Genomic DNA, 17,471 nt, shown 5'->3' with positions numbered 1-17,471 from the left:
GGTCAGTTTCTTTCTTTTTTTCAGCCCAATCCACCTCACAGGGTTGTTGTGGGGAAAATAGGAGGAAGAAAGAGTCTAAGCTACGTATGCTGCCTACGTATGCTAAAGAAGCTTCTTGGGTGATAAGCGAAACATCTTCAAGGAAAAACCAGAAATTCCAGCTGCCTCTTGAAAAAGCACTTTTGGGACAACCATGACCTGAATGATTGAGAAACTCCATAGATACTTATATGAAGAACGGTTGCAGAAATTGGCCCAAAGATACTTTTTCAGGAAGCAATTGGACTTTCTTGTTTTATTTTGTTTTTTCCTTTCCTTCTTTTCTTTCTTTCCCTTTTCTTTTTCAGTCCAACCATGACCGAGAATCTCTACAGACTTTTTTTTCAGGAATTGGGATTGTCTAGTCTAGTGAAAAGAAGGATTAGGGGCAATATGATAGCAGCGTTTCAATATTAGTGGGGCTGCCACAAAGAAAAGGGGGTCAACCTATTTTCCAAAGCGCCAGAAGGCAGGACAAGCAGCAATGGATGAAAACTCATCAGAGAAAGAAAGAACCTGGAATCAAGGAGAAATTTTCTAACAGTGAGAACAATTATCCAGTGGAACAGCTCGCCTTCAGAAGTTGGAGATGCTTCATCACTGAAGGCTTTTAAGAAGAAACTGGACAGTCATTTGTCTGGAATGGTATAGGGTCTTCTGCTTGAACAGGGGGGGTTGGACTAGAAGACCTCCAAGATCCCTTCCAACTCTGTTATTCTGTTCTGTTAAGATTTCTGCAAATGAGGCTTACATTGCTTCTTTCCTAGGGCTGGGGAAAAGTGACTGCCCAAGGTTACCAGCTACCTTTGTGCCTTACATGGGACAGATTGTTCAGCACAAAATATTTGCATCTTTAATTTCCAATAAGGTATAAAAAAAATGTAGCCTTTATGGGGGGTTTTCTCCCAAACTGTCTTTCTGAAATACAGTATTCATCCAGACAGACATATCACCTCTTCCATCTTTGGGGGAAAAGGATAAAGGCAAATAGTTTACCCAGAGGCTCAGCCCTTTGCTAATTTCGTGCTTTTTGCATATTCAAATATTTTTGAATATCATTTGCAGCTTCCTTTTTTTTTTTTTTTTTTTGCATACCATGCTAGACGTATTGCGTTTCAGTTTTTGAGCAAGACAATGATTTCGGTTTGAAAAAGAATATATATATTTTTGCAGAACTTTGTTCTCAGCAGAAAAGCTCGCTTTTTCTTCACAGATTTGCTGGACATGTATGCGACTTTCTGGTGCCCTTCCTGCTTTTATATTTTTCTGGAGAGTTTAAGGTTAGTATGGTTTAAAATAATTTTTGCTCTCCTGGTTTCTGTAAGCGGCTTCCTTTTTGGTTTTTTTGTTTTTAAACCAAATCCTGTTTTTTGAGGAAGTTTCTCTTGAAGTCAAATGTGACTTCGCTGGCCTTCCGAGGTAATTTTCCAAGCATAAGTGTCATTTCAAGAGAAAACAATATTTGTAACTCAGGGTTGAATTGCAGAATCCTTGGTATTTCCTGAGCTTGGGGGTTTATTTTTTTGGCAGACGTTTGGTTACCTAACTAGGCATTATCATCAGAGCTCGTGAATATAGGGTTTGCTGCTTTCTGTTCATAGACAGTAATTTGCCCATAACTTGGCTTGACCAATAGGTACATATTACTACCTATACCAGACTGCATTTATATGCTGGTTTGTTTGTTTTTTTACTTCAGGTTATCTGAAAGAAGATTGTGTCTTCCATGCGCGTGGACTTTTAAGATCATTTTATGAGGTCCTCTTACAGGATCTCACCACCAGGGGTGGGCTTCAAAAATTTCAGCAGCCGGTTCTCTACCTGGTTGCTGAGTGGGTGAGGCCTAGTCAGCTTCCTGCACCACGGCCGGAGGTGGTGGATTGTTTTCACTCTCCCCAGACTCCGGAGGCTTGAGGAAAGGGTGAAAACGGCCTCCCTGGGTTCCGGAGGCCCCCGGGAGGCCAGAAACGGGCCCATTTCCGGCCTTCTGAAACTTCCCGAAGGCCCATTTTTTGCCCTGCCCAGGCTCCGGAGGCTTTCCTCAAGTCTTCGGGAAGGCGAAAAAAGCCTCCCTGGGCTCCGGAGGCCCTTGGGAGGCCAGAAACAGGCCCGTTTCCAGCCTTCCAGAGCCTCCGGGAAGCCTGATTTTCGCTCTCCCTGAGTCTCTGGCCGGGCCCTTCATTTACCTGACATCCAAACGGGTGGGGACTCCCAGGAGGGGTGGGGCAGGATGGATAGGGCAGGGCAGGGCCAGCCAGAGGTTGGATTTGCTGGTTCACCAAACCGGCCATAAAACTAGCTACGGGTTAGCCCGAACCAGGGCGAACCGGTAGCAGCCCACCCCTGCCCACCACCACCGAAGGAGCTTCTCTTCAAGGAGGAAAACTTTTTCTGTGATGGCACCCTATTGTCTAAATCAGCGTCCCCCACAATCTTTGGGCACCAGGGACTGGTTCCTTGGAGAGAGATTTTTCCGCAGACCGTAAGGGCTGTGGTTTGACGTGCTGCCTGCATCCCACAGATGGGCCTTCGCTTGTTTGTGTGGTCCAGTTTCTGGCACGTCGTGGCCCAGTACCGGGCCATGGACCATTGGTTGGGGCCCCCCTGGTCTAAAATGGCCTCCTCAGAGAATCCAACCAACAGTCCCATTCACATTGTTTCGACATCCGGTGAAGGAGACAATTCCCTGGTCTCTTTCATTACCGTTCCGTTGTATTTGAGGTTTCTGCTTCTGAATGACACAAGGCCTAGTTTTGCAGGCTCCTTTGATTGAAAATTTTATTGGATCATTTACATGCATTTATTTTTTGACATTGGTCTAATACAAATGGTCCAGAGGTGGGCTTATGCTGGGAGTTCTCAGGGGTTCGAGAGAGCCCCTAAGTAAGATTCTGCGCAGTTCAGAGAACCCTCCCCCCAAATCCCACTCCTGGCTGGCCCTGCCCACTCCTCCCCTCCCCGGAGTCCTCACACGGCCCGTTTTGGGTGTAAGGTGCGCATGGAGGTGAAAAACGGGTCTCCTGGAAGTTCAGGAAGACCGGAAATGGGCCCGTTTCCCACTTACAGAGAGCTACCGGAGCCCAGGGAGGTTGTTTTCGCCCTCCCAGAGGCTCGAGGAAAGCCTCCTGAGCCAGCAAACCACCACCCCCGTGATGCAGGAGTTCAACTAGGCCATGCCCACCATGGCCACACCCACCCAGCAACTGGGCAGAGAACTCTTTGCTAAAATTTTCAAAGCCCACCCCAGGCCTCAGCTAACCAGCTATTTAGTGTCATAGGCTAAGTAGAAAGAGAAAAGAAAGAAAAAGAGAAGGAAGGAAGGAAGGAAGGAAGGAAGGAAGGAAGGAAGGAAGGAAGGAAGGAAGGAAGGAAGGAAGGAAGGAAGGAAGGAAGGAAGGAGACATAATTAAAGTAGACCTCGACATACAACCATAATTGCCTCCGAAATTTATGTTGGTAAGCAAGACACTTGTTCAGTGAGTTTGGCCTCCTTTTATGACCTTTCTTGCCACAGTTGTTAAGTGAATCACTGCCGTTGTTAAGTTTGTAACGCGGTGATTAAGCAAATCTGGCTTCTCCGTTGACTTTCCTTGTCAGACCATCACATGATCCCAGGTTACAGCAACCATCGTAAGTATGAGTCAGTTGCCAAGCATCTAAATTTTGATCATGAGGATGCCACAGCAGTCATAAGAATGAGAAACAGTCATAAGTCACTTTTTTCAGTCCATTTGTAAGTTCAAATAATTACTAAATGAACCGTTGTAAATCGAAAACCACCTGAATTAGAAAGCAATTCCATCAAGTCAACTTCTGGCACGAAACATAGATGGATCCAAGCGGCCATTTTGGCAAAAAGGAAGGAAGGAAGGAAGGAAGGAAGGAAGGAAGGAAGGAAGGAAGGAAGGAAGGAAGGAAAGAAAGAAAGAAAGAAAGAAAGAAAGAAAGAAAGAAAGAAAGAAAGAAAGAAAGAAAGAAAGAAAGAAAGAAAGAAAGAAAGATGGTTTGTGATCAGTCTCTTGCAGGAAAAAAATGTATGCATTCTAAACTCCAAAGTCCAATTCACAAAGCTGAAACACCTCATTTTACTGCTCATCATCAATTTAAATTCTATCCTTACTCTATACCTGCCTGAAAGCTTAAACCAGGTGCGTCCAGCCTGAAGCCCACAGACCATATGCAGTCCCTGGACAGCCAGTAACACATCCAGACAAAATAATAAAAATATTTAAAAAATAAAGTAGGTTTGTTATTTAAATACATTAACTATATCAGGGGTTTCCAACCTTGGCAACTTTAAGACTTGTGGACTTCAACTCCCAGAATTCCTCAGCCAGAATTTTGGACTCCCAAAAGGCACCAAAGGTCCTGCAGTTTCAGACCAACCGACCATAGAGAAGCACACATGTAGAGCAAGGGTCTTCAAACTTGGCAAGTTTAAGACTTGTGGACTTCAACTACCACAATTCCTGGGCTAACATGATCAGAGGAGGAATTCTGGGAGTTGAAGTCCACAAGTCTTAAAGCTGTCAAGTTTGAAGACCCTTGATGTAGAGAGATTAAATTTTGATGGATGTGTATTATCTAAAAGGATTTTTAGTTCTGCACAGCTGACTGAGGAATTCTGGGAATTGAAGTCCACAAGTCTTAAAGCTGTCAAGTCTGAAGACCCTTGATGTAGAGAGATTAAATTTTGATGAATGGATATTATCTAGAAGTTTTTTAAGTTCTGCACAGCTGACTGAGCAATTCTAGGAGTTAAAGTCCACACATCTTCAAGCTGCCATGGAGTATCTCTTTATTGTTTGTTCATATCCCACTTTTTTGTTACTTTTATAAATAGCTCAAGGCAACGAAAACAGGAAACGCACCTTCCTCTTCCTATTTTCTCCACAACAACAACCCTGTGAGGTGGTTTTGAGTTGAGAGAGAGAGAAAACAGCTGACCCCAAAGTCACCCAGCTGACTTTCGTGCCTATGACGGGCCTAGAGACCTCACAGTTTCCCACTTCCTAGTCTGGTGCTTTAACCACTAAACCAGGTTGAGAAATGTTGGTCGAAGGAGTAAACTATAACCTGTTTCCTTAAAAATACGACCTACCCTGAAAGTAAGTCCTAGCTTGATTTTTACACATGCACCCAAAATAAGTCCTAATTAAGATCCCACCCACTCCAGAGTGCACAGGTAAAAATTAAGCTAGCGTGGGGATGGGAGTAATGGAGCTGCCCTACTATTTACCTTTGGAAGGTTGTAGCCAGGCCTCGCACACCCCGACACCTGCCTTCACAGCTCATTTCTTCTGCAGCCAGCAAGGCTGGCAAGGCTTTCCTGAAGTCTTCTGTAGCTGATAACAAAAAAGCTCTGGATCGATCCAGAGGTTTGTTATCGGCTACAGAGGCCTTCAGGAAAGCCTTCCTGGCCACAGAAGAAGTAGTTCCTGAAGGCCTCTGACAGCGAAAAGGAGGCTGGGGGCAATGCACACAAGTGAGGTTAGTCAGGGGATGACGTCCCCTGAAAATAAGGCCTGGTGCCTTTTTTGCTGGCAAAAAATATATAAGACAGGGTCTTATTTGGGGGGAAACACAGTATTATATAAAGAAGGTACCATTTTTCCTCAATCCATGCATTTAACTCAATCAGGAGAGCATGACTGAACTGTTCCCACAATTTCTTAAATTTCTTCTCAACATACATGAAATCAGTATTCCTTCAAACCTAGAAACGCAACAGGTAGTACAGGCAGTCCATGAACTGTGACCACAAGGGAGCCCAAAATTTCTCTTGTTAAGTGGAGCATTTGTTTAGTGAATTCATGACCCACGTTACAACCTTTCCTGCCGCAGTTGTTAAGTGTGAATTGCTGCCGTAGTTACATTAGTAACACAGTCTTTAAGTGAATATGGGGTTAGGGTTGAATTAGTAACACAGTTGTTAAGTGAATTTGGTCACAAAAGGGGATCACATGACTCTGGGGCCCTATCATAAATGTGAGTCACAGATGTCAAAGCATCTGAATTTTGATCATAGGACCACGGGGATGCCACCAGGGTCTTAAGTGTGAAAATCGGTCATAAGTCACCTTTTTCTGTGGGTGAGACCTCCATAGGCCACGACCAGACCAAGCATAAAACCATCGGAAACTCAGCGCCACAACACATGAGCTGGGATTATAGGACATACATACTGCAACCCAACCCATGATTGGCATAACCCTAATTGCCCAATAAAAGCCCATTTAGACACAAACCATGATTTGCACATCATTCAAACCACAAGGCTCACATTCACACAAAATAAAACAAAGTTACTCCAAGCTGGCTTGTTTCAACCCATAAGCTCACACCCACACACCCGGGCCTGCATCCCCCTCTTCGCTGCCTCAACCCACCTGCAGGCTTTGCTACCAATCAGAAACTAGAATTGGAATCAAGCTGAAAGGGACCTTGGAGGTCTTCTAGTCCAGCCACCTGGACAAGCAGGAGATCCTGCACCATTCCAGACAAATGACTGTCCAGTCTCTTCTTAAAAACCTCCAGTGATGAAGCACCTACAACTTCTGGTGGCCAGCTGTTCCACTGGTTAATTGATCTTAATGTTAGGAAATTTCTCCTTAATTTCAGGTTGCCTCTCTCCTTGGTTAGTTTCCAACATTGTTTCTTGTCCTGCCTTGAGGTGCTTTGGAAAATAAACGGACCCCCTCCTTTTTGTGGCAGCCCCTCAAATACTGGAAGACTGCTATCAATGCAGTACTGCAGGCTACTTCTGCTAACTGCCAGCTGGCTGCAATTTGGCAGTTTGAATCTCACCGGGCTCAAGGTTGACTCTGCCTTTCGTCCTTTCAAGATCGGTAAAACAGGGACCCAGATTATTGGGGGCAAGAGGCTGACTCTGAAAACCACTTAAGAGAGGGCTGGAAAGCACTGTGAAGCGGCATATAAGTCTAAGTGCTATTGCAAAGGAAGGAAGGAAGGAGGGAGGGAGGGGAGGAGGGAAGGAAGGAAGGAAGGAAGGAAGGAAGGAAGGAGGGAGGGAGGGAGGGAGGGAGGGAGCGATCCAGGGTGGCATAGTGGTCAGAATTCATTACTGCAGGCTAACTCAATGCTCACTGCCAGGAGTTCGATTCTGATCGGCTCAAGGTTGACTCAGCCTTCTAAGTCTAAGGGCCATTGCCCTTCCTTCCTTCCTTCCTTCCTTCCTTCCTTTCCTTTCCTTTCTCTTTCCTTTCTCTTTCTTTCTTTCTTCCTCCCTTCCTTCCACCCTCTCTCCCTTTCTCCCTCTCTCCCTCCCTTCTTTCCTTCCTCGCCACGGTGGCTCAGTGGTTAGAATGAAGTACTGCAGGCCAACTCTGCCCACTGAGTTCAATCCTGACTGGGTCCAGGTTAACTCAGCCTTCCCTCCTTCCGAGGTGGGCTAAATGAGGACCCAGATGGTTGGGGGGGCAATAGGCAGACTCTGTAAACCGCTTAGAGGGGGCTGTAAAGCACTATAAAGCTGTATATAAGTCTAAGTGCTCTTGCTATCATGTGATTGTATCCAATTTTATGACTTTTTTTTTTTTTTTGGTTAAGTGAATAAATCAGTCAGGAAACCAGACTGGCCAAACCCAAGTCCTGCAACCGGTCTTCACCTGTTTGAGTCTCCAGGACCTTTTATCCTCTTCGTTGCTCTTTTCTGCACTTTTTTTTTTCCAAAGGCTCAACCTTTCTTTTTTTTTTCTTTTTGGTAACGTGGTCCCCAAATTCTCACGACGCGAGGTGCAAAGTCAACCCAAGCCTGAAAACCCAACCAACCAGTTCCCGAGCCAATTTTGCCAACCCCCCTTTCCCGAAACGGCGCTTCGTCTCGCGCGTGTGTGTGTCCGTCCGTCCGTCCCCTAACCCAGCACGGCGCAACCTTCCCCAACCGGGCGCCCGCTGCTTCTCCCTCCCCGCCTGCGATCTCCCTTCCAGCCGCTCGCCGAGTCCTCCCCGCCTCCCCGAGTAGCCTTCCACATCCCCGGCATCGGCGGCAAGCGGCCGGCGGGGGCTCCTTCGGCGATTCCCCGTCCCTCCGTCCCCCCCGGGCCAAAGCGCAGGATCCCGGTGGGTGCAAAGCGGCGAGGACCCAGCCCGGGCGCCCCGGGGCTCACCCAGAAGTTGTCCTTAAAGAGGGTTTCCCGCATCGCGGCTGCTGAGCGGCCCGAGAGGCAAAGGGCGAGGCTGGGATCCAAAGTCTAGCCGTCCCGGTCCTTTCCTGCCCTGGCGACGGGGCTCCCCTCCCGGCGGTTCCTCCCTCCGGGCACGAAGGGGACGGGCCGCCGGCAGAGTCTCCGCCCGCCCGCTGGCCACCGGGTGGGTGGCCTAAGTGGGGGGCGGGCGGGTGGGGTGGGACCTGCCGCGCCGACGATCGCGGCCGTCTCGAGTGGGGGTGGGTGGGTCCCTCGCTTCCTCCGCGACCCCGAAGGGGGAGAAGGGGAGGGGGAGTTGGGGGAGAGGAGAGAGGAAAGAGAGAGGAGGAGAAGAGAAGAGAGGGGGAGGGAGAGAGAGAAAGAAGAGAGGGAGGGAGGGAGAGAGGGGTGAGGGAGAAGAGAGGAGAGAGAAGAGAGGGAGGGAGAGAAAGGGAGGAGGAGAGGGAGAGAGGGGGGAGGGAGAGAGAGAGAGGGAAGGAGAGAGAGAAAGAGGAGGGAGGGAGGAAGAGAGAGAGTGGGAGGGAGAAAAGGGAGAGAGAGGGAGAGAGCGAGAAAGAGGGAGGGAGGGAGAGAGAGAAAGAGGAGAGGAGAGAGAGGGAGAGAGAAAGAGAGGGAGGAGAGGGAGGGAGGGAGAGAGAGAAGAGAGGGAGAAAGGGAGAGGGGGGAGGGAGAAAAGGAGAGAGGGAGAAAGGAGAGAGGGAGAGAAGGAATGAGAAAGGGAGAGAGAGAGAGGGAGAGAAAAGGAGAGGAGGAGGGAGAAAAGAGGAAGGAGAGAGGGAGAGAGAGGAGGAGAGAGAGGAGAGAGAGGAGAGAGAGAGGAGAGAGAGAGGAGAGGAGAGAGGGAGAGAGAAAAAGAAAAGGAGGACGAAGGAGAGAGGGAGAGAAAGAGAGAGAGGGAGGGAGAAAGGAGGAGGAAAGAGAGAGGCGAAAGAGGAGGAGGAAAGAGAGAGAGGAGAGAGAAGGAGAGGAGAGAAGAGGCGGGAAGAAAAGGGAGGGAGGGAGGGAGAGAGAGAAAGCAAGGGAGAGAGAGACGGAGGGAGAGAGAAAGTGAGAGGGAGGGAGGGAAAGAGAGAGAGAAAGAGTGAGGGAGAGGGAGAGAGAGAAAGAAGCAGGCAGACCCCCTCCCCCCAAAAAAGGCACACCCTGGTCGCTGGTGAAGCAGAGAGAGGGGCCACCGGCTGTTTTCTTCCCTTGGAGAGTCTGCGGCTGGTTTTACACAATATTGCAACATGCAACCAGTTTGGGGAAGGCTGGTGGTTATTTAACCTTGACTCAGCAGCGTAGGGACCAAGGCTGTGCGTTTGGTGGGGAGGGGGGAGGGGGCTGGAAGGTTGGTGGGGGTGTGGAGATCCATGGGCCATAGGTTTAAAAAGGGGTTTTTTTTTTCCTAAAGGAGGATATTTGTAGTTGAGTTGTGGGGTCCTTGGTGCTCTCATCTGGATAGTTTTCTTGCAGACATTTCATGACCCAACTAGGTAACGTCATCAGCGCTAGGAGAGAGTGGAGTTTGCTTTTTGTTTATATACAGTGCACTGTCTGTAAATATTCTTAGCCCTGATGATGTTACTTAGTTCAGGTAACGGTCCTAAGTCACTTTTTTCAGTGCCGTTGTAACTTTGAACGTTTACTAAATGAACTGTTGTAAGTGGAGGACTACCTGCATGCTAGGTTAAAATGTTGGTTGGACAGCCCGCAGTTTGTGAGTGTTGTGAAGAGTGTAAGCTTAGACATACTCCTTAAATTAGCCATGGTTTATTGCATCATGGTTTACTCAGCCCAGCTATCAGGGTTTGCTCAACCCCTGGATGATAACTAGTCTTATGCACTAAGTTGTGCATCACACAATTCAAATGTGATTGGTTTTAATCCTCTTTTTAATAACTCTGATAAAAAAGTCCATCTACTGCACACAAACATTAGAATTATTATGGAAAAGAGGGAAGTTTGGAATTCATTTGCATCTCCAGAATATAATTAGTCCACAATTATGGTTCTTTCCCAAAATCGGGTCTATATTTAGAAAATTGCTATAAATCTTTAGCCCCAAGGTTTGTTTCCTTTAGCAAGCTACAATTTCTGATTCCACAGCTGTCTTACCACAAGTAAGTAAATATACTTGTACAAGCAAAACCTAGTAGTAAATGACACGCCTCAGTTGTTCAAATCAGGATCACAAATATTATCATCTGCAGCACATTAAAAAATATGAAGATTTTTTTTAATGGAATGGACATTTTGGGCTTCTGTGCGGGGGTAGGATTCAAATTTTTTAACAACCGGTTCTGTGGGTGTGGTTTAGTTGGTGGGCGTGGCTTGGTGGTCATGTAACCAGGTGGACGTGGCATAGTGGTCATGTTATTGGCTCAGCATGGCCAACTCAATATCACTCACATCGAGGCACGCATTTCCTCGCCTGGCCTTTCATAACTGTGGGGATGCTGCAACACTCGTAAGTGTGAAAAATGGTCATAAGTCACTTTTTTTCAGTGCCATTGTAACTTTGAATGGTCACTCCACACAAGCAAAGTACCAGCAAAGGAAGGAAAAAAAACTCCAGAGACATTCCTGAGACAGGAAGTCTAGTCCTGCCAAGAATGTAATAAAGGTTAACGGAGAGGCAGTTTCTGTAAGCAACACCAGAATGTTTCCTTGCTGCCTTCCTTACAGGATTACCCCGGAAATTTCTTCTAACAACCAGTTCTCCGAACTGCTTAGAATGTTGACAACCGGTTCTAGTGAATAGGTGCGAACTGGTAGAATCCCACCCCTGCTTCTGTGCCAAAAATTGTGCAAATACTCGCACCACGCGCACTCACATGCCAGCACCCAGAAGGCAATGTGCATGGGGCCCCATGCCCCTGCGCATGCATGTGTGACCCCTCCCTCTCCCCCACCACCCCCTTCCCTGCACTGTGCCTCCCAGCTGATTTTCGGGCCTTTTTCAGCTCCCCAGAGGCTTGAGGGAAGCCTCTGCAGCCTTTGCAGGCCAAAAAAGGGGCCCATTTTGTCACTTCCGGTATTTCCAGAAATATAGGAAGTGATGAAACGGGCCTGTTTTTCAGGCTGTAGCTTCTGGGAAGCTGAAAAAGGCCCGAAAATCAGCTGCGAGGCGCGCGCATGCGCAGTGAGGTAAGTTTGCCAGGGGCTCACGTACCGCACAAATGGCTCTGTGTACCATCTGTGGCACGCATGCCATAGGTTTGCCATCACGGGAATAGAGTCTGCAGTGCAATTTAAGATAACGTTCCAATACCGCCTAATATCTTTTAATATCTTTTTCTCTTCCCCCTCTTCCCTGGAAAAGGAGATTAAAATCAGGGTTGCTCTGGGTGCAGTTTGGATTTTAATTTATTAACTTCCCAAGAATTGTCTGAGGAAAGGGTAGGGCATTTTGAACAGGCCTTTTAAAAGCTATTTTGTTAAAAAAAAAAGATATAAATTAGCTTTACTGAATGTTTTGCCCGGAGATCAAAGTCTTTTTGCGACTTTTCTTTTAACCTCCCTGTACTTTTATCCATAATTTCAAAGAGTTCCTGCTTGACAAGTTAACTAGTCATTTGTGGGTGGGGCGCATCTGTCTACCTCAGCGGTTCTCAAGTTGAGACCTATTGGAGTTTTACTGCAGGCAGGTAGTCCTCCACTTACGACGACAATCAGGCCTGAGGAGAGGGGTCTGTGTGAAGTCAGAGCATTGTTCCGGGGCCCATGCAGCTCAAAGGGGGGCCATGAAGGGGAAATTAAAAAAAAATTTTTTTTACAAAACCAAATTTTAAAAAAAACAATATTGGACCTATACTTCATACTCTGTATTTTGTGTGTATAGCAAAACCACCTTGCAGCCTTGTTGGACATACGCACTGGGCAGGCCGGGAGTGCAGTTTCTTTCCCACAGCAAGCGGCACGCCATAGAAATGAAATTAAAATTCAATAAATTACATAAATAACTGCTCATTGAGTTTGAGATTAATAAAGGTTATTGTGATGACCCAGGGTGCGGATACAAAATAATCACAGTCACAGAAAACAGGTGAAGCCCCTTTTATTCCTTCACTTTTCTGCCAAGCTCCGGATATTCTTGACGAAAGACCAAAAAACTCCCACACAAACAGTTACAAGAAGAAGGAAAAAAACAACACAAACCAGGCAAGAGAAGGGCTGGAGGACGTTCACAGATAACACACACTGGGAAGGATGCCAAACTCACAGAGGAACTATAAACTAGAGATATTTCCACGCTTTGTTTCCAGCGTTCGCCCGTACACAAGTCCGTCCCCTTACTCAGTTGCCACAAAGCTGCAGCCCATGAAGAGGATCAAAGCCCTCTCCTCCCGAGTAGACCACATTTTACCCCGATCCTCTCCTCCCTGCGTGCCCTGGGATGGATGGAGGAGGGATGGGCCTGGGGTCCTCCTCTGACTGCCCAGCCGGCCTCTGCCCTTCTCCAGCCTCCTCTCCACAACCTCCGGAGCCACCCTTCCACTCCCTGTCAGCTGATCCTCTTCTCCCTCAGAGTCAGTCTCCACCAGGGGCATGACAGTTATCTCAAACTCAGTGAACAGTTATTTATGCAGTTTATTGAATTTTAATTTCATTTCTATGGCGTGGCGCTCTCTGCGGGAGAGAAACTGCACTCCCAGCCTGCCCTGGGCATGCACCACTCTGCCCCACCAGCTCTAGGACTCATGATTTAAATGGGAGGTGGATGCCAGAGCCCTGACCTATGAGTTAGTTGCCAAGTGCCTGAATTTTGATCACGTGATGCGTGATCAAATGCTGCAAAGGTGCAAAAAATGGGCATAACTCAAGTCACTTCTTCCAGTGCTGTTGTAACTTGGAACGGTCACTAAATGAATTGCATATCAAAGATGCCCTGTATACCGTTGCAATTATGACTTCAAACGATCAGCAAACAAATGGATGTAAATTGGATTATCAATCGGATGATTACTTGAATATAAGCCGGCCGTGTGCAGCCGCCGCCGACAAAGCTAATATGATCCTGGGTTGTATAAACAGAGGCGTAGAATCAAAATCAAGTGAAGGATTAGTGCCCCTTTATAAAACCCTACTAAAACCACAGCTGGAATACAGCAACCAATTTTGGTCACCACACTACAAAAGAGATGTTGAGACCTTGGAAGAAGTTCAGAGAAGAGCAACTAAGACAATCAAAGGCCTGGAAACTAAAACATATCAAGAACGGCTGCAGGATTTGGGTTTGGCTAATCTAGGGGAAAAAAGAAGAATTAGGAGTGGCATGATAGCAGTATTCCAATATTTGAGGGGCTGCTCCAAAGAAGAGGAGGTCAGCCAATTCTCCAAAGCACCTGGAGGTTGAACAAGAAACAATGGTTGGAAACTAATCAAGGAGAGAAGCAACCTGGAATTAAGGAGAAATTTCAGAACTGTGAGGACAATTAACCAGCGGAATAGCCTGCCTTCAGAAATCATGAGTGCTCCATTGCTGGATGCTTTTTAGAAGAGATTGGACAACCAAATTGTCTGGAATGGTATAGGGTTTCCTGCTTCAGCCCATTCCATTATTCGTCTCTTCTGACTAAGGTAACACACTACAGGCAAAATTCTGCCCTAAAATGCATGGTGCTTGCTGCTCCTAACAGAGAAGCCAGAAACTGAGAAAGGGAGGCAGTACAATTGTAATTAAACACACACACACACACACACACGCACTGTGTCGATGTAGCTGCTTCTGCATTGCACTTTGTAAGATCTGGAAAAGGGCAGGTCACAATTAGCCAACCACACTCATTAGCATAGAATGGAAACTCTACCTGTCCTTCCTGTAACAAGGATTAGCCGCGTTACTAAAAATACAGCTGAACAACGAGGAAGGTCACCCAGGAGAATTTTGGTTCCATGTGAAAGAGTCATGAGGAAGATGCCTCCTCGTGCCTCCTCCTCCTCCTCCCCCCTCCGCTTGCTGATAATGGAAACAGAATATTAGAATATTCTGAAGATGAAAAGAAAGCGGGCTAAGAGAAGAGTCGGCGACTAGAGAGATACAGTCAAGATCAAGGAAGGTACTTATACCACTCTATAAAGCCTTAGTAAGACTACGCCTAGAGTACTGCATCCAGTTTTGGTCACCATACTATAAATAGGATGTTGAGGCTCTAGAAAAAGTACAGAGAAGAGAAACCAAGATAATTAGGGGGCTGGAGGCTTAAACATACAATGAATGGTTGCAGGAACTGGGCATGGCTAGTCCAGTGGAGAGAAGGTCCAAGGGAGACATGATAGCTGCTTTCCAATATTTGAGGGGCTGCCACAGAGAGGAAGGGGTTAAGCTATTCTCCAAAGCACCTGAAGGTCAGACAAGGAATAATGAATGGAAACTAAACAACAAGAGATTCATCCTGGAAATAAGGAGAAATTTCCTGAACAATTAATCAGTGGAATGACTTGCCTCCAGTCCAGAAGTTGTGAATTCTCCAACACTGGAAGCTTTTAAGAAAAGATTGGACAACCATTTGTCTGAAATGGTATGTGGGGTCTCCTGGCTGAGCGGGGTTGGACTAGAACACCTCCAAGGTCCCTTCCAACTCTGTTATTCTATTCTATTCACGTATGTTAGTTGAGAAACCTTCATTTAAAGCTTTCGCTCCAGGCAAGTAGTATACACAGGACCAGGAAAGGCAGCATTTAAAAATGTACCTTGAAATAATTGATTTATGACCCTAACTTTATGGGATTGCAGGCAAGAGGGGTGCTTTAAAAAAAGCCTTAGGAGTGCTCAGCTGGGTCAGAATTAGCCTTCAGTTTTAACCTTGGTGAATTACAGGTATTCCTTGACTTAAAACAGTTCATTTAGTGACCTGTTACAACATCAAAGTTGCAACGGCACGGAAAAAGGAGACTTACGACCATTTTTCACACTGACGACCACGGAAGCATCCCTATGGCCCTGTGACCAAAATTCAGATGCTTGGCAACTGACTCGTATTTGTGTCAGTGGCGGGGTCCTGGGATCATGTCATCCCCTCTTGTGAACTTCTGACGAGCAAAGTCCACGGGGAAGCCGGTTTCTCTTAACAACCATGTGGCTAACTGAATATCCACAGGGTTTCACTTAACAAATATGGCATGAAATGTCATAAAACGGGGCAAAACCTCACCTAAGAAACACCTCAGCAACAAAAATTGGGGGCTTGATTACGGTCATTTATGTCAAGGACTACCTGCGTATGGTAGAAATATAATCGCTTGATGGGAAGATGGCTGAAGCCAAGACGCATTTTAGGGTTGGATGCCTGCTTGCTTTTTAAATCATAATGTGGAAGACTGGCTTTCAATTCCTTCCCCTTCAAATATTTCTCCATATGAAATTCATTTGCTTTCCTCTTACCAAGATTTTTGACCCGTTGTGTGTCTGCCGTGAAAGTTTTCTTCTTCTAAAGGATATTTGGGGTGTTGTTTCGCTAGATCCCAAGCCTGTCCCTTGCTTTGCACAGGCTGAGGGTGTCTTAGACAAGCCCAGACAGATCCACATGGCTAGAAGTTAAATTCTTCATCCAAGATCAACGGCAGCTGTTCCTTACCTCCTTCAGTGAAGCGGTTTCCTTTGAGAAGGTCCTTCCCGTGACAGATAATGTACTCCAGAGTAACTCCATGCCTCCTTTGCTGTCCCCTTTCCTTCCTGCAGTTGAGACGTTGTTGTGGGACATCGGCAACGGGTGTGAACAGAGCTGAGCTTCGGTTCAGAGTGATTTATCTACCCGTAAAATACGACAGTCAGCTCCAGCGCTGTCTATGGAGCAAGATCCGAGATGGGGAAAACCCAAACAGGTTCCCCGCTTATGATTTCCTGCAACCTCTTTGATAATCCCAAAAAAACTTCCTCACAGAGAAATGGGAAGGAGAGTCAGGTCCCAACCGAAACTGTTGGAAGGGAGGGCCATTCAAAGGAGCATCCCCAGCCGCACAATGTGCTCAAACTTTAAAAAGTTCAAAACATTCTTAAAGATCCATTTCATCCTGGGCACCTTTTTTTTTTTTAAACTATTACCATCTGGCAGATGGTACCGGATAATAAAAACAAATAGGCTGAAAAACAGCTTCTATCCCAGGGCAGTAACTCTATTGAATTCTATAGTGCAATATGAATGCAATTTCCGGGGGTTTCAATTAAATTGTATAAAATGAGAAGGATGTGTGTTTGTGTTTTATTTATTTTTTTAGTTACAATGTACACTGAAGATGGCATTTAATTTCGTTGTATGAGGTGCAATGACAATAAACTAAACTAAACTGAGAAAACACCATGTGCAGGTGGTGATGAAAACGTCACGGAAATGCACCCTGGTTGTGATGTGTGTAAAAACAGGGGGGGTTGTTGATATCAAGGCTATGGCGCCCATCTTGAATTTTCTGACCCTCCTCTCATTCATATTATCGGAAAAAAATAATAGAAGGAAGGAATGCTGGATATAATGGTTAGAGTTCCTGTATGAATCCAGGTGTCAGTTTCTATCTTGGTTGTGTGTGTGGGTTTTCACACCCACCCTTCTTCAATTACCGTGGCTAAAACAACCGGATGTTGTTTAATAGTAATTTTTTCTGTTCATCATCATGTTTACTTATCCTAATTATTTAATACTAGTTTCCTAGTATGATTTTGATTGCTTATTTAGTATTCTATGACTAAGTGACAGCATTATATCTTATGATTAAGATAAGATAGCGTTGTATCTTATGACACAAGATAGCGTTGTATCTTATGGGGTCTTGATGAATGTATTTTTTTTAATGTACACTGAGAGCTTATGCACCGAAGACAAATTCCTTGTGTGTCCAATCACACTGGGCCAATAAAGAATTCTAATTCTTCTACCTGGCTCCTCAAAAAGACAGCTGCATGTTTTGCCCAAATTGTACCAACCACAGCCCAGGTAGGTGATAAACCATGGAAAGATCTCTTACATCAGGGGTCCCCAACCACCGGGCCCCGGACCAGTACCGGTCCATGGATCATTTTCTACTGGGCTGCTGGTTTGCTGGGCGCCGCCATCTTGTTTCGACGAGAAAGTGCTTCCGGGTGAGCTTTTCCAGTTGGAAAGCGGCGTTTGGGTCCCGAAGGAATCCTCGCGCCTTAGTTTTATCGAAGGGGGGGCAGCTTCGAATGAAGAGCCGTCCCGATGGCGGAGGAGATTAAGAAAGCACAAAAAAGGTACAAAGGAGGAGTTGAAGGTGGCGGGGAGAAGCGGGGGACGGCTGGCTGGCCGGTCGCTCAGCTCGCCTTGCCTT

At 46.3% G+C, this 17,471-nt stretch overlaps 1 protein-coding gene across 1 annotated transcript in view; it reads right to left on the bottom strand.

Moving 5' to 3' along the window:
• The window catches only part of PSTPIP2 (proline-serine-threonine phosphatase interacting protein 2), a 47,253-nt gene extending 38,401 nt beyond the window's left edge, over positions 1-8,852 (bottom strand). Inside the window, exon 1 of the mRNA XM_087927549.1 lies at positions 8,169-8,852. Within this exon, the coding sequence (XP_087783675.1) occupies positions 8,169-8,201 (33 nt within the window). The 5' untranslated portion in view covers positions 8,202-8,852. The remainder of the gene's footprint in view (positions 1-8,168) is intronic.
• Between the last annotated feature and the right edge of the window lie 8,619 nt (positions 8,853-17,471).

The sequence above is a fragment of the Pseudonaja textilis genome, chromosome 2 (genome assembly GCF_049901715.1).
Source record: "Pseudonaja textilis isolate UNSWEBS1 chromosome 2, rPseTex1.2, whole genome shotgun sequence".
NCBI classification, from domain to species: domain Eukaryota; kingdom Metazoa; phylum Chordata; class Lepidosauria; order Squamata; family Elapidae; genus Pseudonaja; species Pseudonaja textilis.
The sequence above is the reverse complement of the archived record's forward strand: the minus strand, read 5'-3'. Positions and strand labels throughout refer to the sequence as shown.